We start from the raw sequence: 24882 nt of genomic DNA on the forward strand, positions 1-24882 counted from the left end.
GGAGGAGAGAGAGCTAGAGGAGAGGAGGAGGCAGGCAGGGGCGAAGCTCAGGCATTGCCGGTGCAGCCCGCCGGCGCTCACTCGCCGTCCCTCACACATTCACTCACACACACACATCCACACGCGCGCAAGCTCAGCAATTCTGCCACCACCCCCGCCCCCAGCCCCGGTCCGGGTCCTCGTTCGCTTTCCCCACCCCTCCTCCCTCAGCAGGGAGCGTCGCGGGGAGTCTGGGGCTAGCTGCATGGAGCTGGCGGAGGGGCGCAGGGAGGCGGCGGCAGCCGGGGCATGGCTCAGACTGCCCGGCTGAGAGCTCCCGGGAGGCGGCGGCGACGGCGGCGCTAAGACTGAGGTGGGGGGCTCAGGGGGGGGGGAATTGCAGCACCCCCAAGGAGAAGGCTGCCGACCCCCCAGCCTGGCCCCGAGGTAAGAGAGACCGACAGGCGGCTAACCTGTTGGAGCCCTTTGTCTGCGGCGGCTAAGGCTGCAAGGACAGCCTTGGAGGGGAAGAAGGGGACGGAGGGAAAGGGGCTAGGTTTTGAGCAGACCTAAAGGAGCTTGTGGGGACCCTGGTTCAAGGGTCCCCCGCCCCAGGGGTCCGAACAAGAGCAAGCAGACTCTCAGAAAATATGGAGCTGGATGTGTGAGACTTGACCCATCATGACCCCCAACTATTGTTCCGTTCCGGGACCCTGCCTATTTCTGGGTGCTCCATTGCTACCTTCTTCTCGTCTCTCTCCTCCAGGTTTGGGGTGAAACAGACTCTTTATAGGTGCTAAAACAAAGTGTCCCCCCCCCGCACCCCACCATCCCAGGTCCTGGCTAGATGCCAGTTGGGCGTATCCGGGGCTCCCCCTGCTGGTATGTGGGTTGGGGAGGAAGAGCCTCCTATGTCAAGGGACTGCGCCCCCCCCACCCCCCCACCGCCCGCCCCGGGCCCTGAGGAGGGAGGGAGGGAGGGAGGGAGGGAAGGAGAGTCCGGTGTCTCGCCAGGGAGACAGCGACGTTTAATCTCTGTAAGGGTTGGGCTCGGTCGGAGCTAACTTGGGGGTGGGGGCCGAGAAGGGGACTGCTTGGTCACTTTGTTGACTGTCCGAAAGCCAACGTACCTGAGATGGTTTACACACGACTTGCCAGAAGAAATTCACCAACCCATCAGCCTACCTTTCCCAGGGAGGTCCACAGGTAATACTTTGCCAAATTTACCACTTCCTTCCTTCCGAGAATGGTTACTTGGCCAGGCCAGGGTCTATTCTGCAGTGTGGCCAGTACTGCTTTATTTCCAGAGGGCATGAGAGGGGAGGTCAAAGGGGGTCCCTGCCCCACCCCCCCAACACAGCAGATTCCCAGTCTAGAGGCGTCCTCCCCAGAGCTAATAGCCTCATGCATTTTTCCATTCGCCATCCTTCCAACTCTGCGCAAGAAACTGGCAGCCCTGAAGGGCACTGAGAGGGCAGAACACAGAAACGGGTGAGGGAAACAGGGTGAGTGAAAGAAGGTGAGGGCCCATTTGTTTCCACCCCACCCCACCCCCAAGTCAGCATTTCTGCAAAGCCTCCCCTGTCTTTTTTCTTTTGAAATGTAGCTCTTCTCTCCAGTGGCAGCCAAGAATAAGCCGCTAAATATACTACTTGCCTTAAATTTCATCAGCCTTCAATAATCTTACCATTTTTGCCTCAGAAACATTTGCTAAGATAGGACATCTTCCCCTAGCCCTTGCTCTGCCCCCTTCCAGCTTCCCAGTCACCCCTTCAGGCTTTTCAACTCTTAGGAAATAGTGGTTTCTGCCTTAAGTTTTTCACTTGGGGTTGAATATTGGCAAGCGGGATTACATACACTGCGCTGTGCTTTACTATAGAGGTGTATTGGCCAGACCTGGTGAAAAGTTGTTGATGCACAGTTAGGCATGAGGATTTTGACAGCTTTATACTCTGAGTGAGCCTCTTCGAAAACTAGCTTTTCAGTAAGCCTTGAGTTGGCAGGTGACATGGAAACCAAATGCTACTTTTTTTTCAGTACGAGTTTGCTTGGAATTCTCATGTTTTCAGTCAGACGCCTGTCGTGTTTGGGGTATGAGTGTAAGATGTTTTATCTGTGCGCCTGTGCGTGGGGTAGGGGGAGGTTGAGGAGATGGCGATGAGGGTGAAGGATGGGGAGGGGTGGAGTCTGCTGAAGGGAATTAGCAAAAGGTTAATGAAGCATGACTCTTTCTTGGATGAAAGAAGAAACATTTCCCTTTTGATTTTGCCACAAACAAAAAAGTGAGAGTTTGTATTTGACTTTGGAAGGGTGCTTAGTGGGGAAGGACAAATTTTAAACCCCATGGCCTCTTATACAAAGGCTGGGGTGACTCTGCTGGCCCCCAAAATAGGGGCACATGGGTTCAAATCCTGGCCCTTCCAAGTTGCTACTTGTGTCACCTTGGGCAAATTCATTTAATCTCCCTTGGTCTTAATTTTTTTTATCTGTAAAATAATAACCCCTAAGATCCCTTCCAAATGGAAAGCTCTGATCCCTTGATCTTAACCTTTTTTTTTTCTTTTGGTCATGGATCTTTTTGACAGTCTGATGAAGCCTATGGATTTCTTCTCCAAATAATGAAGTGTTGATTTTTTTAAAAATAATTGAAGGAAATGATAAATTTCAGTTAGAAGTTAGTGAAAATAAAGATGTAATTTTCCCTCCTCAACATTCACAGACCCTCTAGAATCTATCCATGGACCCCAGGTTAAGAACATAGACCCCTGATCTGTAGGTTACTTAAGGATAAAAGTACCCTTGCCTACTAACAAGGTTCCCACCCAGAGATCTTCCAGTCTGGTTTTTCAACTTAGATTCAATTTCTCTTTTGCATTGGTTAGGAGCTGGAGCCCAGGCTTTAGGAACCTGGGCCAGTCAGGTCTTGGAGAATGACATCACATTCCATTCCAAGTGCCTGGCTCCTAGACAACAGATGTCGCCCAAAGAGCTGGGTTGGCAAGACACTCACTTCCATGATGGATGGTGAAAGTTATAAGTAGAGCTGGGAGGTCCAGAGGGAGCAGGGCTCCTACAGGAACTGTAGGCGTGAAAGATATGAATGACCCATGGAAAGCTCTGAATCCCTGTGTTTGGAAATTTCTGATCCCATTAAGACTCAAAGCAGTCTTGGGTAGGAGAGGGGTGGGGGAGGGGTGGCAGAGAATAATATAAGTTAGACTGCATGCCCCTGAGTTGTCCTGGGAAGAGCTAGTTTATCATTAGCAAATGCTATTTTATCATTAGCTGGACAGTCTGGACACAGCCTTGTGGAAAAGCACACCAAATAAATTAAGCTGGAACCATGTTTTTAACTCACCCTTCCCCCTCCAAAGAGTAAAGACGAAGGCACTAAAATATGGCAAGCAAAATCTGCATTCTTTGCTGCTCATCCAGCATAAATCAATTCAGCCTGGCCTGGGCTACATCATTGGGCCAAAGAGGCCAAGGGTGGCTTTGGTATTTATGTCAGGCCTGGAGCTCATCTTTGTCAAATGCCTTTTGCCTTCATACCCCAAATAGAAAATGTTTGCTCCTTCAATGAGGATGCTCAGTGAGAATCAGTGTTGCCTCAAACACTCCCATGAAATCCTCTTATAGAACTTATATGGAGGTGAAGTGGGGGGAGGAGCTTCTCTCATGTAGCATTATCTCATGGCACTGTGACAGGACTTTTAAAGGATGATGGCAAAGTTTTCATAGAATCATAGAATTTAGAGCTAGAAATGATCGCACAGATTAGCTAGTGCAACTCCCTATTTTATAGGTAAGAAACCTGATGCCCTACCCAACCAAGGTCACAGAGGTAGTAAGTAACAAAGGTTGAGTTTAAAATGGGGTGCTCCAATGCCAACTTATTCCTCTTCCCACCATACCGTGAAAGAGGTCATCTGTTCCAACCTTTTACTTCCAACCAGTACTATATTTAAACTGTTCTAGTCCTAGATCTGGAGCTGAAAGGAAAGGACCTCCATTATTTTACAGGTGAGGAAAGTGAGGCCCCTGGAGGTTAAGTGATTCATCTGAGGTCACACAAGGAGTATCAGAGGTAGCATTTGAACCTAGGTCCTGTGACTAATAGTTGGTGTTTCATTTTTTAAAAAAATCCTTTCCTTTAAAATCACCAGATAGAAAATTTCTATAGTCTTGGGGAAGGAATGTAATGGATGGAGGGCTAAACGGGGAGTCAGGAAGACCTGGGTTCAGATCTTGTCTGTAGCACTTACTCACTCACTTGTCTGAGCCTCAGTGTATTCATCTTTAAAACAGTGATGATACCTTTTCATGTAGGGCTGTTGTGAGGTCCAAATAAGATAATTATCGGTAGCCTGCTCCTTCATGTCATGAAATTCTGAGCTCTGCCTCCTGCTCTTATTCTGACATATATAAAGATAGGATGTGTTTGGTTGTGATCATGCTCTCTTTCTAGCAACCCTTTAGTATACAGACAGTGACCAGCTTATAAGCTGGTTAGGTTCTAATGATGGTGGGTCACTCATGTGGAGCAGACCTCCTGATGCAGCCAGACTAGACCCCCCCCCTTGCAGCTGGAGAACTAGATTTCCCAGTGCAGCTAGGGATTAGACGCTCCTCCATTCCCCCCCCCCCCCCCCCCGCCCCAAATAAAGCTGCTGCAGCTGAAGGACTCTTCGGCCTTGCCAAGGCTTTGTATTAGCACCAGAGAGACCTCTGGGCCTTTCCATCTTCTTTGCAGCTGAACTCAGGGACATATATTGTCTTCTCTAACTGGAGCAGGATTAGCTATATGCCCAATTCTTAAAACAGTGCTTGACCACATAGTAATGATTTAATAGATGCACATTCATTTATTCCTATACTAATGAAATCACAGTTCCAGTTTCTATCCCCATCCCTATCTCTACATGTCTCTCTCCTACTTGAAGACAATTCCATGCAACTTTAAGGGAGAAATTTGCTTAACCAAATCTCTTTTCAACCTTTTCTACTTTACACTAGATCACTTCTTTTGACAAGAGCCAAGTTCTGCGTGCTAAACCACCAAGCTCCAATTTCTTTAACACAGGGTTCTCAACCTTTTTAGTGTCATTGCCCTTCTTGTCAGTCTGGTGAAACCCACCCTTCTCAGAATTGTTTAGTGCCTTATAGTCATATTTGAAGAAATTGCTAATGTTCAGTTGGAGGTTAGGGAAAATAAAGGTGTAGCATTTTTTGTATCCTAATTCATAGACTTCCCCTCTCCCACTGAAATCTATCCACAAACTCTTTGGGAGTCCATGGACCCCAGGTCAAGGGGCCATGATCTAACAGATTCTACAAAATCAAGGACCTTGCCACTGGAGTAGGCTGAAACTGAAATTGTAACTTAGAAACTTTACTGAATGGGTCCTTCTGAAATTTGGTGAAGGGTTATGGGGGTTGAGGTATGAGGCAACAGGGAGATCCCAGTTCAGAGTACAGCCTCATTGGATCACTCACTACCAAAGCCTAGTCAGGCCAGTTGGGAATAGGATGTTTGGGTCTCTTGAAGCAAAGCCAGTGCTCCCAGCAAGAATTCCTTATCCCAGTGACTTGGCGTCTCCTGGTGGCAGTTGTGACGGTTGCTTTTGGGGAATCCACCTGTACGTGATGGTGATGATTTAGTGATAAGTGCATTGATGCTACTCCATCAGAAATCAGAGTTGTTCCACATGGGCCTGGCCCTTGTACTGAAGTGGAAATAGCTGGAAAGTAGATCTCTCGAGCCACAGTTAAGCTATGATCATGGTTTTCCATGAGATAAATCAGTTGTTTGCAAAGTTCTTGGTCTTGAGACTCCTTTACACCCTTAAAAATTATTGAGTCTTCCTCCCCCCACCAAGGCTTTTGTTTATGTAGGTTATATCCAAGGGTGTTCTGGTCAATGTTTAACAACTGGATCTTGGAGGGGGGGGGAATGCTACATGGGACATATTTTAAAGTTTAATCTGTGTATTAACATTTTCTCCACCACTTTCTTAAGTCTACATAATCAACAAAACAATATATCAAGCCCTAATCTGTAGCTTTTTGCCATTTTCCAATTCATAAGTGCCCACGTTGAAAATGCAACAATAATCTCTCTGGAGCCCCTTTGAGCTGCATCTGGCACACCCTTGAGTTTATCTAATAATATTTATCATATTAAAAATTAAAACATCTTAGTACTATTATGAAAATGGCTTTGACTTTGTGGGTCCCCTGAAAGGGGGGCAACAACAACAACCACATAACAATTACAACAAAAATAGCTAACATTTATATGGTGCTTACTATGTGCCAGGAACTGTGCTTACAACTACTAGGTTACAATTACAGCAATCCTAGGACTAAGTGCGATTATCATCTCCATTTTACAGATGAGGAAATGGAGGCAAACATAGGTTAAGTGACTTGCTCAGAGTCACCCAGCTAGTAAAGTGTCTGAGGCTGACTCTGAACTCGAGTCTTCTTGGCTCCAGATTCCCCACTCCCCACAGACCACATTTTGAGAGCCTCTGGGATAAATAATTGTTTCACCTTGATGGTCGACTAAAATAAAACCTGCAAGTGCCTCAGGGAAAATGGTGCCCAATTTGGAATATGTCAGTGGTTAAGATGACAAATCTTTGGTAGAATATTTTTAAATTTTAAATATTTTATCAATGTTTATTGTTTTGCTATATTTCTGTCACTTCCTAAAAACCAACTCTACCTTGAACCCCTATCTTTAACAAAGAAAAACAGTTACTTAAGCAAAGCAAGCTGATTATTTGATTGAGGCTGCAGTGTGACATTTTAAACCTGTAGTCTACTACCTGTCTGCGTAGATGAGGGAAATATGCTTCATCATCAGCCAGCTGGATTGGTCATTTGATAACATGAATTCTGTTATGAATGTTGTTTTTCCTGATAGAATCTTGAGTTAGGATCTTCTTACCTGGTCGGTCCCTAATCTTCTAGGCCCTTCTTTTGCTGGTTAGTGTTGAGTTTCAGACATCAGACAATCCACCCCAACCCCTATCCTCAGACCTCTTGTTAGGACACATCAGACAGCCTTCTTTGCTTAATTTTTTTTTATTACCCTGAAAGCACTTATTATGAAGAGCTGGAGAAATGCACTCCAAGCTTGGAGTGGTTCTTTGCCATCATACATGGAGAGGTTCAACTGCCTTCATTTGAACTGGGTGAGCATGCCTGAAAATCTGGGAAAAGCTTCTGTCTCCAGGGGAACTAAAGTATATAACTCTCGGTACACCAGAAAGTGGTGTACAACAGGCTGATATCTGCTCACAGTGCAAGCTTTTCAAAAGAGAAGGGAGTTGGGAGACCATTCCTTGGGTTGGCTCCCAAATCCACTCCTATAGGGCCATATGAAGTTGTCTTCAGGTGATGCTTAGGAACGATGACTTTAAAATGAAAGGAGAGTGGCACGTCTGGGCCTTTGTTGCCTACTAGTCCTGCCTCTAGCCAGCTTCTCTTCACTCAGTCTAGGACTCCCTGGGTCATTAAATTCGTAGACTGGAGGGACCACTCCCTTGGCATTTTCTCTGAGTGAAGCAGTCTAACCTTTGAGATGCTGGTGGTGAGAACCAGAGAGGGAAGAACAGAGATTTTCCTCTTTGTGTCTGGAGGAGGGCAAGCTATGTAGGAGACTTCAGAACCAAGATTCAGGGTGGGTTGGCGGGAGTACAGAGGGGAGCAATAAAAACAGCTGGAGCTGTAATGGTTGACTTGAAAGGCAAGATTAAAAGCTGCTGGGGGAAGCTTTTGGCTGAACAGTAAGCAAAGGGGAGAGGTGATCAATGCCTTGGCTTGTCTCCCAGAGCCAAAAATATGCCACCTTCTTCTAATTTAATTTCTGACAGGCTTTGACCCAACCCCATTCTGTGCACATCCACCACAGGTGACAAACAAAAACATTTATTACCCACCCATTGGCCCCCACCCAACTCCTCTCCCCACAAGAACAGAAATCTCTGTTTTACATCAATCAATATGTTGAGTGCCTGCTCCATGGGAGACACCATGAGGGGCACTGTGGGGGATGGAAAAAAAAATAAGGTGTGATCCTTGCTCTGAGGAGGAGGCAGACTGAAAGGAAAGGTCAGTCTAAGAAATCAGGGATCTGAGGTTCATAATAACTCCCATTATTTCCTATGTTCCCTGAGTTGAGTGGTGCTAATGCTATTATTCCAACCATCTCAGTTAGCCAGCAAGTGCTCCTCCTCTGAAGGGTCTTCCTGGCACAGAGTTCTGGGTCTGACATTGGCTCAGGGCACCAACACAAATAGAATTGGAGGTGATTGTGGTGAGGGCAGGGTAGCAGAGTCTCAGGAATGTTTCTGAATCTGGATCTCTGGACAACCTCTCTCTTGTTAGTATTCTAGAACAAGAGTTCTTAACCTGGGGTCTATAAACACAGATGGGGAAAAAATTACATCTTTATTTCCACTAACCTCTCACTGAAATTTAGCATTTCCTTCAATTATTAATCTTTTGAAAATAATTATTCTGAAAAGCTTCACCAGGTTGCCAAAGGGGACCATAGCACATCCTCCCCAAAAGATTAAGAATCTCATTTTGAGAGAGAGAGAGAGAGAGAGAGAGAGAGAGAGAGAGAGAGAGAGAGAGAGAGAGCACGAGCATGGTGTAGTGGCTAGGGTCTTGAACCGGGCATTAGAAGATCCAGAGTTGAATTCCTCCTCCGACATTTACTTGCTGTGTGACACTGGACAAGTCACTTAAATTCTCTGAGCTTCAGTTTCATCATCTGTAAAATAAGAACAATAATGGTTTCCATCCTATAGAGTTATTGTGAGGCTTAAGTAAGATAATGTGTACAAAGCACTTTTTAAGCCTTAAAGCATGATATAAATATGAGTCATCCTTATTCTACAGAGAGGATTTCTTTAGGATACGTTGGTGGTCATTGTAAACAATAGAGGAGGCTTGCTGCCAGGGCCCTCATGGCCTGGCTGGATGAAGTAAGGTGGCAGGGGTGCAAGCTGGTACTAGGGTGTCTTTACAGCTTGACTATGTAGGTGGTCTTTACTCTCCCCAGCCTTTGTGGAAGTTTTAACAAGAGTCAAAACTCAGTAACATTGCAGGGCAAATTATATGCTTTCCATTTAGTTGTGCTTTTAGCTCAAGGCTTTCTCAGATCAGGAGGGAGGTTTTACAACTTGAGGAGGAAAGCCCAATGAATTCGTGACTTTCAATCAATAGGTATTTCTTGAGTACCTACTAAGTACAGGGCACAGTGCTTGCCATGGCATGGGATGTAGTGGCACCTCAGTTATCTCGAAGCTTCAGTTTCTACAATACATTTAAGGAGAAAGAAAAAAAAGGTCTTGGACCAAGCAAAAACAAATAACAAAAAGCTCATGTATTTTATTTGTAGGAGACCTTCAGACCCCTCACTCTAAACTCATTTACTCTTTTTTCTTAAATTAATTTTTAATATATTTTGTTTTTATACTTATTTTTGAATGTTTCCCTATATTGTGAGTCCTCCCTTGTATGAAAAATAAAAAAGAGGGAAAAAATAGCAGTTTAGCAAACTTAACAACACATCAACTGAATCTGACAATATATGCAATTAAACCCATTTACTATTACTTCACATAGTTCTTATAAACTTCATGATCTGGTTTCCCAGCTCATAGGAGATTAAAAACAACAAATTAGAAGGAGATGTGAAGAGTGAAATGGGACTGCTAGAGTCAGATATACTGACAGCTGACAGCTTTATAGGGAGGTTGGAGAAAAATATGTGCATGTAAATATATGTATATGTATATATGTATACATATGTGTATTTATACACTGCTACACACGTACACATATGACTGATGACAGAAGGGGGAAAAAGCCCAGCAGTTGGAGCCACTGGATATAAGGGGAAACTGACATATCTCAATACCCCCATCTCTGTGTTACAGCACAGTGCCATCATTGATATTCATAGTGATTATCCTGAGCCTTCAAGAAAAGGTTGAATTATGTTGTGTCCTCTGTTTAAGAAGCCAGGGAAGTGAATAATGCATTTTTAAGAGATTTCCATCACAAATTATTAAAATCAAGAGCTTTGACACTTAAAGGTGTAAAGTGGCACAGCCCAGGCCTCAGTAATGTTGAATAAATGAGGTGTCCCTGGTACTAAGCAATGTAGCAGAAAGCCTACTTTGGTGCAAAGAGCACTATATTTGGAGCTAAAAGACCCTGCCAAATTCCAGTCCTGGCTTGGCCACTAAGTTATTTTGTATCTGTAGGCAAGTATTTCCCTTCTCTGGCCCTCAGTTTCCAACCCTACAAAAGGAGAAAGGGTAGAACTAGATCATCTCCGAAGTCCATTGTGCCCTTCCTAAAGGGCCTTACCTTCCAGTGAGCTGTCCATGGTAATAAGGGGAAAGTATATCACAGAAGATAAAAGTTCACAGCTAATTCTAGTTAATTCTAGTTAAGAGCTTCAACATCCTCATCCCACATAGTCTCTTACCAGGATTGTTTGCACATTTTAAAATTCACTGATTTGAGTTTCACTTTCTTGCTGTCTCTCATTGCTCTCTGATGGAGATGCTGAAAGGAGTCAGTAATCAGCTCTGAAGCTGCTAACAATGAAGCTGGTAACAGTAAGCGGGTGGCAAATGATCATGAGTTAAAAAGCATAAATTTGTAGTTGGAAAAGAATTTAGAGGGGGCAGCTAGGTGGCACAGTGGATAGAGCACCGGCCCTGAAGTCAGGAGGACCTGAGTTCAAATCTGACCTCAGACCAAATACTTGACACTTACTAGCTGTGTGACCCTAGGCAAGTCACTTAACCCCAATTGCCTAAAATTTGAAGGAAAAAAAAGAGTTTAGAGATCATCTACTCAATACCTTTATTTTCCAGATGAGGTGACTGAAACCCAGAAAGGTTATGTTTTACCCAAGCTAGTCAATGGCTGAGGAAGGATTCTCTGATTCCAGTATATCGTATTGTCTTTCTCAGTTACAGAACAGAGGATCGTAGTTCTAGAGTTGAAAGGGACTTCAGAGGCCATCTAGCTTTCTTTCCCTCATTTTACAAATGAGGAAACTGAGGCCCAAGAAAGTTAACTGACTTACCTAAGGTCATACATGTAGTAAATATCGGAGGAAAAATTTGAACCTAGTTCCTCTGATTACAGAACCAGTGCTCTATCCACTGTACTGTACTGCCTTCTTATGCCTCTGGGCTCCAGAATGATCTATCTCCCAAATCTTTGTTTTCCTTTACCCTAGGTTAGATTAAAAAAGGGTAAGAGGGCCACATCTTCATTTTATTTGGGACCAGTTGAGGGGAAAGAGTGTATACAGTGCAGTGGATTCTTTTCCTGGTTCACAAATTGGCTCAAGGATTCTTTTCCTTACCCCATATCATGTGTGGACCAGTACAATAGACTAGGCTAGACAGTCACCAAAAGAGGGAGCTATGTGGCATGTTCTTGATAGCATGCTGGACTTGGAGTCAGGAAAAACCCAGTTTCAAATCCTGCTATCCTTAATAGCTGTGGGACTCTGCAAATCACTTCAACTTGACCTCAGTTTCTTCATCTGTAAAAATAAACTGGTTGACTTCTGGGGTCCCTTGCAGCTCTAAATCTATGTCCCTATACAGTAGCTCAAACAATGGTTTGGTGTCCTTGATTAAAAAAAAAAAAAGCTCTCTGGAAACCATCAGGATTTCCACACTGGCCTCTCTAGAGGTTGTGCTAAGTAGTCCTTAATTGGACTTAGTCACCACCACACATTAGACATTTCCAAGTGGATCTCTTATAGATGTCTCAGACTTCACCTTTCTAAAATATTACTCATTATCTTCTTTCCTTGATAAGCTCCTTTGCCAAACTTCCCTATTTCTCTTGAGGTCACCTCCATCCTTTTAGTCATCAAAGTTTACAGTCTTGCTATCATCCTCACCTCTTCCATTTCTCAAATCCTTCCTCCCCATCCAATCTGTTCACAAGTCTTGTCAATTTTCTCTCCATAGCATCTCAGATGCGTCCCCTTTCCTCCACTCACAGAGGCATCACCCTACTTCAGGTTGTTATCACTTCTCACCTGGACTGTTAGAACAGGCTGCTAAGTAGACTCCTGGCTTCTAGTCTCTGCCCTTCCCAGCCCAACTTCCACCAAAATAATCTTCCTAAAACACAAGCCAGACAATGTCTGTCTCTTCTACCTCTAAGCTAAGATACAAACTCCCCTGTTTGGCATTTAAAGCCCTTCACATTAAAGCCCTGACTCAAGCTTACCCTTCTGAGCAGAATACACACTACTTTCTCTTCCTACACTGTACGTTCCAGACAAACTGGCCTCCTTGCTAATTCCTTCTGTGCAACATTTCACTTCCCAGCCTATGCATAAGCTGTCCCCATGCCTGGAATGCACTTACTCCTTATCTCACAGAATCACAAAATGACAGAATTTTAGAGCTGGAAGGAACCTCGGCAACCATTGGGTCCAACCCGTACCTGAAAGGAATCCCCACTGTAACATACTCAATAAGAGGTCATACAGCCTCTGCTTGAAGACCTCTATTGAAGGGGAACCTGTTACCCCTCTAGGTACCTCTGTTTCTTAGAATCTCTAGCTTGCTTTAAAGCTCAGCTCATGTGGCACCTCCTACAGAAATCCTTTCTTGATCCCCTTCGTGCTTTCTCTCTCTCTTCTTCTTTATTTTTTTTTTTGGTTGGGCTATGGGGATTAAGTGACTTGCCCAAGGTCACACAGCTAGTAAGTGTTACTTGTCTGAGGCCAGAATTGAACTGAGGTCCTTCTGAATCCAGGGCTGGTGCTCTATCCACTGCAGCCCCTTCTCTCTCTTCTTCTTAAATTATCATGTGTATGTGCTAGAACGTAAGCTCCTTGAGGGCAGGAATTCTTTGTTTTGTCTTAGTGTCCCCAGTGCCAAACATAGTGATTTGTACATAATGGGTGCTTAATCAATGCTCATTGGCTTGGATTGAATTGGCTCTCTCTTGTCCGGCTCTACCTTCCTGAACTAGACTTGGCCTTTTGAGTCTACTCACACCATAGGCCCCTCTGACAGCCAAGGGCCATATTGGGGATGGGAGTGGGGGATGGGGGGGCAGGAACTTACAAAGTCACTGGGATGAGTCAGCTTGAACTGGGCTAGGAAATGTGTTCCTATGTCCCCCTCAAGGAAATAGGGAGAATGAAGTTTCATTTGTAACAAGAAAGTGAGGTTAGGCCAAAAGAACACAGTACCTGCTAAGTGGTTGAATACTGAAGCATCCTTCCCAAAGGAGCTAATGTAATTTCTTACCCTGAGGAGTTTTAGGAATTGAATAATTAATAATAATAATAATAATAATAATAATAAGGCAGTTAAGTGGCGCAGTAGATAGAGCACTGAGCTTAGAATCAGGAAAACTCATCTTCCTGAGTTCAAATCTGGCCTTAAACAAGTGCCTACGTGACCCTAGCTATGTGATCCTGGGCAAGTCACATAACCCTGTTTGCCTCAGTTTCCTCATCTGTAAAATGAGCTGGAGAAGGAAATGGCAAACCACTCCAGGATCTCTGCCAAGGAAACCCCAAATGGGATCAGGAAGAGTCGGACACAGCTGAAATGACTGAACAACAACAAACAATAACAATAATAACCCAGATTCGTATTTATGTAATTAGTGACTGGGCCTGCCCTTTAACTTCTTGGTGCTGTAGGCAACCTTCAGTGGTAGACAAAGTTTTCTCTTCTAGAAGTTCTCTATGTCTTTGAGAGCATAGTCTAGTTCCCAGTTCCTAATGTTGCTTTAAGGTTTACCAAATACTTCTGGCACCATACTCCCTATTAGATAGTGAGATTTTTAAAATTCCCATTTTACAGGTGAAGAAACTAAGGCTCAGAGAGGCAACTAATTAATTAATTAATTAAAATTTGAAAATTAATAAAATAAAAAATAACAACATGGTAAATAAGATTTTTAAAGGTTTATGAATTATTTTACATGTTTCATCTTATGTGATCCTCACAATAATCTTGTGAGATAGGTGCTATTATTATCTACATTTTACATATGAGGAACCTGAGGCTGAGAGGGAAGGTGAAGTGACTTGTCCAGGGTCACATAGTTATTAAGTTTCTGAGGCAGTATTTGAATACGGGTCTTTCTAACTCTAACTTCAACATTTTCATCTTTGTATTGCCTAGCTGCCTCAAGATGCTTCTGTTGTCAAGGAATGAATAGACAATCATCTACCATAGTTAGTCTGGGTGCTAGAAGATGGACTGAGTTCTAGGAGTCCCAGCTAGCTCTCCAGAATTTCTATGCTTCTAACTAAGCTCTAAAAGTTATTAAATAGTGCATACCTTTCCACTCAGAGATACTACTACTAGGTCTATATCCCCAAAGAGATCAAAGGAAAAGGACAGGACCCATATGCACAAAGAATATTTTAACAGCTCTTTTTTCAGTGGCAAAGAATTGGAAAATGAGGAAGTACCCAACATTGGGGAATGGTTGAATGAGTTATGGCTTATAAATGTGATGGAATACTATTGTGCTGTAAGAAATGATGAAAAGTGGCTTTAGAGAAACATGGGAAGACTTGTATATACTGATACAGAGGGAGTGAGAAGAACCCAGAGAAAAATTTACAACAATATTGTAAACACAAACAGCGTTGAAAGACTTGGGAACTCTGATCAATGCAGTGACCACTCACAATTCCAAAGGACTCTTGATGAAACATGCTACCTACCTCCTGACAGAGAGGTGAACTCAGAGTGCAGATTGAGGCATCATATTTTTGCACCTGGCCAAAGTAGGAATTTGCTTTGCTTGACTATACATGTTTATTACAGGGGGGTTGTTTTTTTCTTTATCATTGTGGAGGGAGTGGGGAGAGGAGGATTTTCATAGATTAGAAAAATAAAATTTGATAACAAAAAGGAATTCTATGCTTTCCCCACACCCGTTCATTTTCCCTTTTTTTTCTTTTAAAGGGCAGCAGCCATGGGGTCAGTTGGGGGAGACCACTTCAAGGAGCTCAGTCCAGTAGTGACACCAGAGGGAAATGTGGTGATGAGCTTCAGTTTTGACAGCTACCAGCTGGAAGAAGAAGAGCTCCAAGCCAAAGGGAACCAGGCCAAAGGGGTCCTGACTTTTATGGAGCCAGGTAATAACAATGGGGGAGTAGCCTCCATAGGCTTCTCAGGAGAGGCTCAGGGGTGGAGTCTCCCCAGGGATGGGCTAGGAATGGACTTTGAGCTGACATCACCAAAGGAGACTCAACTGCTATGAGCTGATTTAGGTGAAGCCCTGAGACAGGAGAATGAATTAAAGATTCCTTTAAACTTCTGGCAGTCTTTGATTTCATTGAGCCTTTTCCCCTTCCCATCCTAGACTGAGACATAATTGGAAATATAGCATTCAACAAACATTTACTAAGAAGTACCTAGGTGGTCTAGTGAATCAATTGCTGCACTTAGAGAGTCAGGAAGACTGAACATTCCTGGCAAGGAGACAGGGCTTCTCATGATTAGAGAATGGGAAAGGAACTTGTATTCTATAAGTTTCTCTTCTGACTTCTTTTCTGAAGACCTGTGGCTCAGGTACATGACTTCCCCAGAACTCAGGCTCTGATGGTGACTGATGTCTGTTGTGTGAAACTCCTGACCAGTAATAAAACAAAGGACTAAAATAAAAAGAAAAGCACAAAGCTTTGGAATTCTTAAGTGAGAAGTGCTATTTAAATACTAAGTGTCACCATGGTATTGAGAATGTAACTGTATTTAATGTAACATAGGATCCTTGGACTGAACGGGATATAAGGGGTCATTGAGTCCATCCCCTTGCCTTCAGATAGGTCAATAGCTCTGCCATTATAGCCAGCAGCATAGCCCCCACCAGACTTCAAGAGAAGTCAGTGGGGAGGCGATGTAGGACAATGGATTAAGCTTTGGATTTGGTATAGGAAGACCTGGATTTGAATTCCAGCTCTGCCACTTACAGACTGGAGACATGTCACATAACTATTCTGGGTCTCAGTTTCCTCATCTGTAAAATCAGGAGTCTGGACTAGATAATCTGTCTAAGTGTCCTTCTAGCTCTAATTTACGATCCTGTGAGGTTTCCCAGGCCTCTTTGGGCTTCTGTTCCAACATCTCCACAAATACCCCTTGGGATTTGGAGCTTTGGACTTGGAGCCAAGACCTAGGTTTAAAACCCAGCTCTGACAGTTACTATCTGTGATCCTTGGATAACTCACATAACCTCTTTGAGTCTCAGTTTCTTCATCTGTAAAATGGGGATAATATAACTTGTACTGTCTACCTCATAAGATTGTTGGAAGAAGGGGCAGCTAGGTGGCGCAGCGGATAGAGGCACCGACCCTGAAGTCAGGAGGACCTGAATTCAACTCTGGCCTCAGACCAAACACTTGACACTTACTAGCTGTGTGACCCTGGGCAAGTCACTTAACCCCAATTGCCTAAAAATAAAAAATGAAAAAATAGGAAGATAGTTGGAAGAAAAGTGTTTGTAATGCATGAAGTTCTAGGAGAAAAGGAAGTAGCTGTTGCTTTTTTTATGGGGCACCTAGGTGGCACAGTGGGTAGAGCTCTGTGCCTGGAGTTCAGAATCCATCCTCAGATTCTTTTTTTTTTGTTTGCTTGTTTTGTTTTTAGGCAATTGGGGTTGTGACTTGCCCAGGGTCACACAGCTAGTAAGTGTCAGGTGTTTGGTCTGAGGCCGGATTTGAACTCAGGTCCTCCTGACTTCAGGGCTGGTGTTCTATCCACTGCGCCACCTAGCTGCCCCCATCCTAAGATTCTTATTAGCTATATGACACTGGGCAAGTCATTTAGGCCTGTATGTCTCCGTTTCCTTATCTGTAAAATGGGGGTTAATAATAGCATCCACCTCCTAGGTTTGTTGTGAGGATCAAATGAGAGAATAATTGTAAGATGTTTAGCACAGTGCTTGGCACATAGTATATGTGAGATACATAGATATACATAGATATGATATTATATATATGTAAATACATATATATATATATATATATATGTTAGCTATTATTATTTTACAGAGTGATGCTGCTACCAAACTGAGCCCTTAATACATCTGCATTCCTACCCTTGGGCTGTTCCCAAGTGCTTCCTCCACCCTCCAAAATATTTAATCCTCAGTTCCTCCTGCTGCAAAAAACAAAGGAAAAAAAGTCCCTCCTTTGCTCAACTGCTGGGAGGTTTTAATTAGTTGCCTCTTGGAGAGCTCTTGGGAGACAGTGGAAATCATTTCCTATTTAGATCTACACTATTTGACACCATAATCAGGTCTCCTTAGTAACAGAGATAAAGACACTGTAGAGACAATGATGGGAAAACCACCTACCTGGTCAGTAGGCTCCCTTAAAGTGGGCAGTCCCAACCACTGGGCCAGGGGAAGAGCCAGCTGTGTTTACATACTTAGTATCAGGCCTGGCCCTCCTGCCTGTTGCTCAGTATGGTTGTTCAGGTCTTGGCTGCCTCATACTAGGCAACTTTGATCCTTTGTACATCACCAGAGGGGTAATTATGCTTCCCACTGCTTACCCCGGCTGCTCTCTTTGTCTACACCAAGAGAACTCTGGGATGCCAGCTATATTTATCCCTTAGTTCTCAGCTCAGATGCACTATTGATCCTCTGCCAGGCCCTAGGGGGGCTTTCTGCTGCACAGTCACCCAACCTAGGACCCTTCATGCCCTTCACTTACTCCCAAGTGCCTTCCAACCTTTACTGGGGCATGGCCAATTGGGATATTACCACATGCTGTTATTGAGAAAAGGCTTTTCTTATTGGTTGAGAACTCAGCATATGGGATTATAAAACACCCCCTGGCAAGTGAGGGGCTATTATTGATTAAACAAGTCATTCCAATCTTGGCTCTGGATAAGAATTATACTCGTAGAGAAACCCTGCACACCATTTCTAGGATGACAGAGTCCCCATGAAATAGCAGTGGTAGGGTGGGTGAATGATCTTGGTGAGCCACCACAAAGCCAAATGAATGCTTAGCTTTTAGGCCCATAGTAGCATCTTTCTTCTATAGCTTGTCAGTCCACTTTTGAACAGATAGGCATGATTTCGTTCATCTTACAAGTGTGGAAAACAAAAATACAAATTGTCTCATTCCCCCTAACCTCCCAGCATACACGTTCTTCTCTTATATCCTGATTATACCAAGCTCATTTCCTGTGGCATAGAGGGAAGAGAGGATGGGGGGCTGGACTTGGACATCAGGATGCTTGGGTGTGAATCTGGCATTAAATACTTACTTGCTGTGTGACCAGGGCAATCCATTTAACCTCCCCAGGCCTCAGTTCTCTCATCTGCAAAGTGGGCATAATTATACTTTTGCCTATTTTCTCTCTCTATTAGAATATAAACTCCTTGAGAAAATGAACAGTCTACTTTTCTATTTGTATCCCTAGGACTTGCACATACTAAGCACTTAATAAATGCTTTTCATTCATTCATATAGGCATGCCACAAGGTCATTGTAGAGAATGCATTTTGCAAACCTTAAAACCACTACACAAGGGACAACTAAGTGGCACAGTAGATAGAGCACCAACCCTGGAGTAAGGAGGACCGGAGCTCAAATCTAGTTTCAGACACACGCTGGGCAAGTCACTTAACCCCAATTGCCTCTCAAAAAAAACCCCTCTACACAAATTATGAGGGTGCACACTTATCTGCTCATCTGGGATGCCCTTTATTCCCCCTTCCAGACCACAGAATCGTAGACTTAAAACTGGAAGGGACCTCTGAGGTCATCTAATTCAACCTCCTCCTTTTACAAATGAGGAAACTGAGGTCCCATGAAATTATGTCACATAGGTGGCAATAGAAATGGATTTGAATTCAGGTCCTCTGACTCCAAAGTCAATGTCACCTCTCCAAATTCTCTACCTCTCTAAATTCCACCCATTTTCCAAGCCCACCTCCTTCCCAAAGTTTTCATCGATCTTCTTTTCTGAACTCTTCCAGCTCTTAAAAGTATAACGTTCAATACATATGGTCTTCTACCATCCTATTTCATGTATATTGGTGTTCTTTCCTACTAGATTGTAAGTGACTTGAGGGCAAGGCCACATCTTATTCTTCTCATGTCTTGCTTACAGAAAATGGGAAAGAGCTGGGCACATAGCTGGCATTCAGTAAACTGCTGATTTAACAAACAAAAGTAAGTTAATAGACCTGCTCTAGTCAAATCATCTATAAAACCAAGAGTTCTGGAGTCATGGATTCTTAGCCTGGCATGCAACTGTGCATACATGTGTCTACATATATCCCTATCTATACACACACACACACACATATACACACCCTCAGCTACCCCTCTATCTATCTTCTTGGATGTAAGCAGTCACAGGATGATAGAGCTGAAAGGGACCTTCAAACTCCTCTGGTCCAGTAAGTTATCTGGGCCTTTATTTGACTGAAGACGGAAAAAGGGGCCCAACCAAAGAAAAAAGTTACACAGCTAACATGGCAGAACCCTAAATTTAGAGTCATAAAGGACCTTAGAAACCATCAAGTTCAAACCCCTCCCCCATTTTAGATATGGAAAAACTGAGGTCCAGAGAGTATGAGTGACTTTCCCAAGGTCATATAGTTAGTATGTTTCTTTTTCTTTTAATTTTCTTTTTGCTTTTTTGGTGAGGCAGTTGGGGTTAAATGACCTGCCCAGGGTCACACAGCTAGTCAGTCAAATGCCTGAGGCCAGATTTGAGCTCAGGTCCTCCTGACTCTAAGGCTGGAGCTCTATGCACTGAGCTACTTAGCTGCTCCAGTTAGTATGTTTCTGAGGGAGAATTTGAACTCAGGCCTTCCTAACTCTGAGCCCCAATCCTCACTCTATCTACTGTACCTCCTAGCTGTCTCATATTTTTCTTTGTGTATCAACAAGGTAAGATGCCAGAATGTGGACAGCTAAACAAATCTGACATCCAGTTGGAATGAGGTAAAACTGTTAAGCAATTTGCAAACTTTAAAACACTACATAAACATTGACTGTTGTGAATACAGTTAGCTGCTCACTCCCACCAGGGCTCAGGTCAGTTGGGATACAAGCTTGACCTTCTCTCTCATGTGTTTGGTGTTTTAGTGACCGAGGAGCCCGAGCCTGATGACCAGTACCATGGGATATATTTTGCCATGCTGCTGGCCGGAGTGGGCTTTCTCCTGCCATACAATAGTTTTATCACAGACGTTGATTATCTGCACCACAAATACCCAGGTAAGTCCCAGCTTCCCTTTCTTAGAGCCTTTAGAGTTCTATGCTGTGTCAGCAGGGGTCACATTGGAACTGGTGTCTGGGTGTCATGTCACCCCTCCATCCATGTGGGAGGAAGGGGTTTCAGGCTGGCAGGGGCACATGTAGCTTGGATTTACTTTCTACTGTGCCCCATTCAACATCCACCCAGCTTACTGCCATATGCAGTCAAGATGAGACGAGTCATGGAATTTCACAATGGAAAGGTACCGTGGTGGACACCTTGTCCAATACTAACCATGAAATTAAGGGTACTTCAGACAGTGGCTCAGCCTTTGGTTCCTACCTGGCTTGCTGTCATGAGATCCTAGCCAGAATGTGGTGCAATGAAAAGAGTACTGAATGCAGAATCACATGACTTTGTGACCTTGAGCAAGTCACCTAATCTCCATTAGCCTCAGTTTCCCCATCTATAAAATAAGAAGATTGGACTAGAAGGCCCTTGACATCCCTTCTAGCTCTACTGCTATGATCCTACATACTTCCTGTGTGACCTTGGGCAAGTCATTTTATTTTCATCAGCCTCAAATGAAGAGGTTGGACTAAGCGGTCTCTAGGGTCCCTTCCAGCTCTGCATCTCTGGGCTTCTGTACTACTGTGTGCTGTGTGACCTTGGGCAAATTACTTAACCTTTCTGGGCCTCAGCTGCCTCAGCTGTAAAATGAGGGGTGGAAGAATTAGACAAGATTATGTCAAAAGTCCTTTAAGATCCGACTCAATGATCCTTGGTTAGCCTCGCCAGCTTTAGCCCCTTACATCCTTCTTTGTTCGAAGTTGAGCCAAGACAAAGGGTAGCCATGATAGGCATAAAATAATATAGAGACAATTTGGGATACTTCCTAATATTTCCATATTGTATCATTAAACAATTCTGTTGTCTCTAGCCCATAACTATTTTTTTGATTCTACAAGGTACTGTACTAGGGTTACAACAATGAAAAACACATTGTAAGGAGCTTACAATCTAATGGAGTAGGAGATGGTAGTGATTGAATGATAGATGTAAAGGACCGTAGAGATCAAGTCCAACACCCTCATTTTACAGATGAGGAAACTGAGACTGATGGAGTTTAGGTGACTTGTCCAGGGTCACACAGCTAATAAGTGTCTAAGGTAGAATTCAGGCCCAAGTCTTCATGACTCCAAGTCCTGCATTCCATATATTCTACTACATGTGCACAAAGGTAGAGGCAAAAGAGAGATCCAGATAAACTACATGAGGACAATTTGAGAGGGGGAAGATCACCTTCAGGTGAGGGGCATTAGAAAGAGTTTCATGGAGGAGGTGGCACCTGAAGAGAAGGAAAGATTTCAAGTTTGTGTGAAAAGGAAACAAATTATAATCATTGCAAAGGGGTGTTAGGTAAGAAGTGAGGGATGGCATGTCGGGTTTGGGGGGCAGCTACATTAAGGCTCAAATATAGAGTACATGAGGGGGAGAAATGTGAAATGAGTCTGAAAAAGTAGGTTGGAGGCCAAATGCCAGGCTGAGTAGTTTGTACCTTTTCCCAGAAGCAATAGGGAGCCACTGAAGATTTTTGAGGAGGAGAGTGATATAGTCAGAGTTGTGCTTTAGAGAGCCTTCTTTGGCAGCTATGTGAAGAATGGTTTGAAGAGAGGAGAGTCAGGGGCAGGGAGACCAGTTAGGAGTGTATTAAAATCATTCAAGTAACAGGAAGCTGAGAGTCTAATCCAGGATCATGGCAGTAAATCATTTGTTCATTGTTTGTCCTTCATTCTCAAAGAGGACAGTGACATCAAGAAGGTGATGTCATGACTAGAAAGTGAATTGGATTTAAGTAAGGTAGGGTTGTGCAGAGTCACCAGCCTCACTGTCTCCTCCAGAGCCATCTAGGTCCAGTGGCAAGATATAGATCAGGGTGACTGGAGATGGCCAAGATGCAGTCATTAACAAGTCTCAGTTTGACTTTGAGCCCATTCAGTGATTAAGGCTAGGTAGGAAATGAGGCAAAGAATGGCCTCTTTCACCTAGTCAAAAAACAAAAACTAAAATCAGCCTTGGATGGGAAAACCCTCAGGGTTTCTGCCCAAAAAGGAAACAATTGCTCTTTATATTTACTCTGAGCCATCAGAGCCCAAGCAATGGCCAAGTGAGGCTTGAGCTGGGACCTATTGTTGGCCAATCAATGAAAGCCAGAGTGATTTGGGTTTAAGGCATGGTCCTTTAAAAAGAAATCTAGCCTGTAACCCCCAAGATGTCTTGTGAGTTTTCAGCAATTAAAATTTATATTCGTTTGGGCAGAGCACCCTCAGGTAAGGGTATGATTTCTTATGTGAATGGAGGGAGAGGAGAGAGGGAAGGAGAGGAAAGAGGGAAGGAAGGAAGGAAGGAAGGAAGGAAGGAAGGAAGGAAGGAAGGAAGGAAGGAAGGAAGGAAGGAAGGAAGGAAGGAAGGAAGGAAGGAAGGAAGGAAGGAAGGAAGGAAAGAAGGAAGGAAGGAAGGAAAGAGTGAGCTTCATTGCCCACCTGGAACTAGCAAGTTGGGTCTCCAGTGGAGCAGCTACTACTACTCACAGAGTGTTGATTTTTGTTTGTCCTTCATTCTCAAAGAGAATGCATCAGGAAGGTGATGTCATGACTTGCAAGGGAATTGGATTTAAGTGAGAGAGGGCTGTTCAAAGTCACCTGCCTCACTCTCTCCTCCAGGGCCATCTAGGTCAGTGAATAGAAAAAAAGATAAGGATGAAAGGGACATGATGGAGATAAGAGCAGAGTTTGGCAGCAGATTAGATGTGAGGGATTAGAGAAGGCTAAGAATGAAGACAGCTTTGAGGTTTTGAGCTTAGGTGACCAGGAAGACAGTGGTAACATGAGCAGAAACAGGGAAGTGGGGAGGAGGGACAGATTTGGAGGGGAAGATGATTAGGAGTTCAGTTTTAGAAATGTTGAGTTTGTGATGGGGCATCTAGGTGGAGGTGTCCAACAGGCAGCTGCTGATGCCAACCTGGGATTCAGGAGAGAGACTGGAGTTGGCCATTTAGTCAAATACACTGGACAGATTATTGTAACCATGGGACAGGAGGAGGAAGATGAGCCAGTGAAGGAGTAGTCAGACAGGTGAGAGGAGAACCCAGAGAGAATGGCGTTATCTGTTTCCTTCAATCAAATGATTTGTTTGTTATTAATTTGTTAATTAAGTTATATTTATATATAATTTGTTAATTAATTAAATTGCTAATTAATGTATCTCTGCTCCTGAGACCCTGGGCACTGAGGAGAGGAACAGGGTTTGAGACTGGTGAGAATCAAACCCTTTCAAGGGTCTAGATGTAAACTACTGACCTAGGAGGCAAACTGGGATCTGTCAGAACTCTTTTAGCTCCTGAGTCCTGTGATTTTTTTTAGTTTTGGTTCTAGATGCCCAGCTAGGTGGCAGAGTGAATACAGTGCCAGGCTTAGAGTCAGGAAAGCCAAGTTCAAATCCAGCCTTAGACATTTACTAGCTGTGTGACCCTGAGCAAGTCACTTAACCCTGTTTGCCTCCATTTCCTCATCAGTAAAATGGGCTGGAGAAGGAAACAGCAAACCATTTCCTTACAGTATCTTTGCCAAGAAAACCTCAAATAGGGTCAGAAAGAGTCAGATGCAACTGCAAATGACCAAACATAAGCCTGAAGGCCCAGCAGTGATGCCCTCCTGTTTGCCGGGATGAGGATATGAAAATGTAGGACATTTGGCATGTAAATCTGTGATCTATGGAAGTTTGCAGGTTAGCATTGGCTGATTTATCCAGGAGGGACAACCTAAAACTCAAAAACCTTATAAATAAGCAAGCCCATGCAAGCATAGAGGGGGAAAAACTACTCATTATGTAGATAGGAAAGATGGTGGTAACTTTTACTGTCATCCTCGTACCTGGGGAGGGTGCTTTCCATTAAACATAACTGGAGAATAATAAGAGCTCATGGCCCTTCAGTAATATGGCCCTTCAAATAGCTCAGGTGTCTAGAGGGTGGCATTAGGGAGGGCAAAGTCATGGGTATAGTTGCTCCCAGAGACCCAGATAGTTTTGCTTCGCTACTTTAAAACCTGTCCTGTGCCTTTGGTCCTGAGAAGAACAAGGGGACAGGCTGGAAGTGGGTCAGGGCAAAACCCATCACCAGGATTAAGAATCCACTTCATAGCAACCAGCTTTTTAGCAATGACTCCTCTTCTCAGCACCCAGGGTCTCAGAAGCAGAGATGGAGAAGTAAATGATTTATTCGATGTAGACAAATACTTCTCTCTGGGTTTCCTTCCTACCTGTCTGACTGATCCTTCTGTGTCTCCTTTATTGGTTCATCTTCCTCCTCCTGTCCCATGGTTACAATGATCAGAGAGATAAATTGATAAGACTGGGTCATTTCTAAAACAAACTGGAATATATCCATCTAGGTAAGAGTCACCTTTGGGAGACTGTACACTTATTCCAATGGGAGAATACCATTGCTTAAACCATTAGGGAACTGCTCATTGAGAAAAGTCACCGAAGGCAACTTACAAGCCACATATAGCAGTCACTCTCTTCACTTTATCGTCAAGCTTTCTTTGTCACATCTCCCTCTCCAAACAGC

The 24882-nt window shown here is 43.8% G+C and overlaps 1 protein-coding gene across 1 annotated transcript in view; it reads left to right on the plus strand.

Moving 5' to 3' along the window:
• Nucleotides 1-1005: 1005 nt before the first annotated feature.
• SLC29A4 (solute carrier family 29 member 4) overlaps nt 1006-24882 on the plus strand; it is a 61040-nt gene continuing 37163 nt past the window's right edge. The window contains 3 exon segments of the mRNA XM_021008620.2: nt 1006-1185; nt 14991-15163; nt 20141-20272. Of these exon segments, the coding sequence (XP_020864279.1) occupies nt 1115-1185; nt 14991-15163; nt 20141-20272 (376 nt within the window). The 5' untranslated portion in view covers nt 1006-1114.

Source organism: Phascolarctos cinereus, unplaced genomic scaffold (assembly GCF_003287225.1).
Source record: "Phascolarctos cinereus isolate Bilbo 61053 unplaced genomic scaffold, phaCin_HiC Scaffold_4;HRSCAF=312, whole genome shotgun sequence".
Classification (NCBI taxonomy): Eukaryota; Metazoa; Chordata; class Mammalia; order Diprotodontia; family Phascolarctidae; genus Phascolarctos; species Phascolarctos cinereus.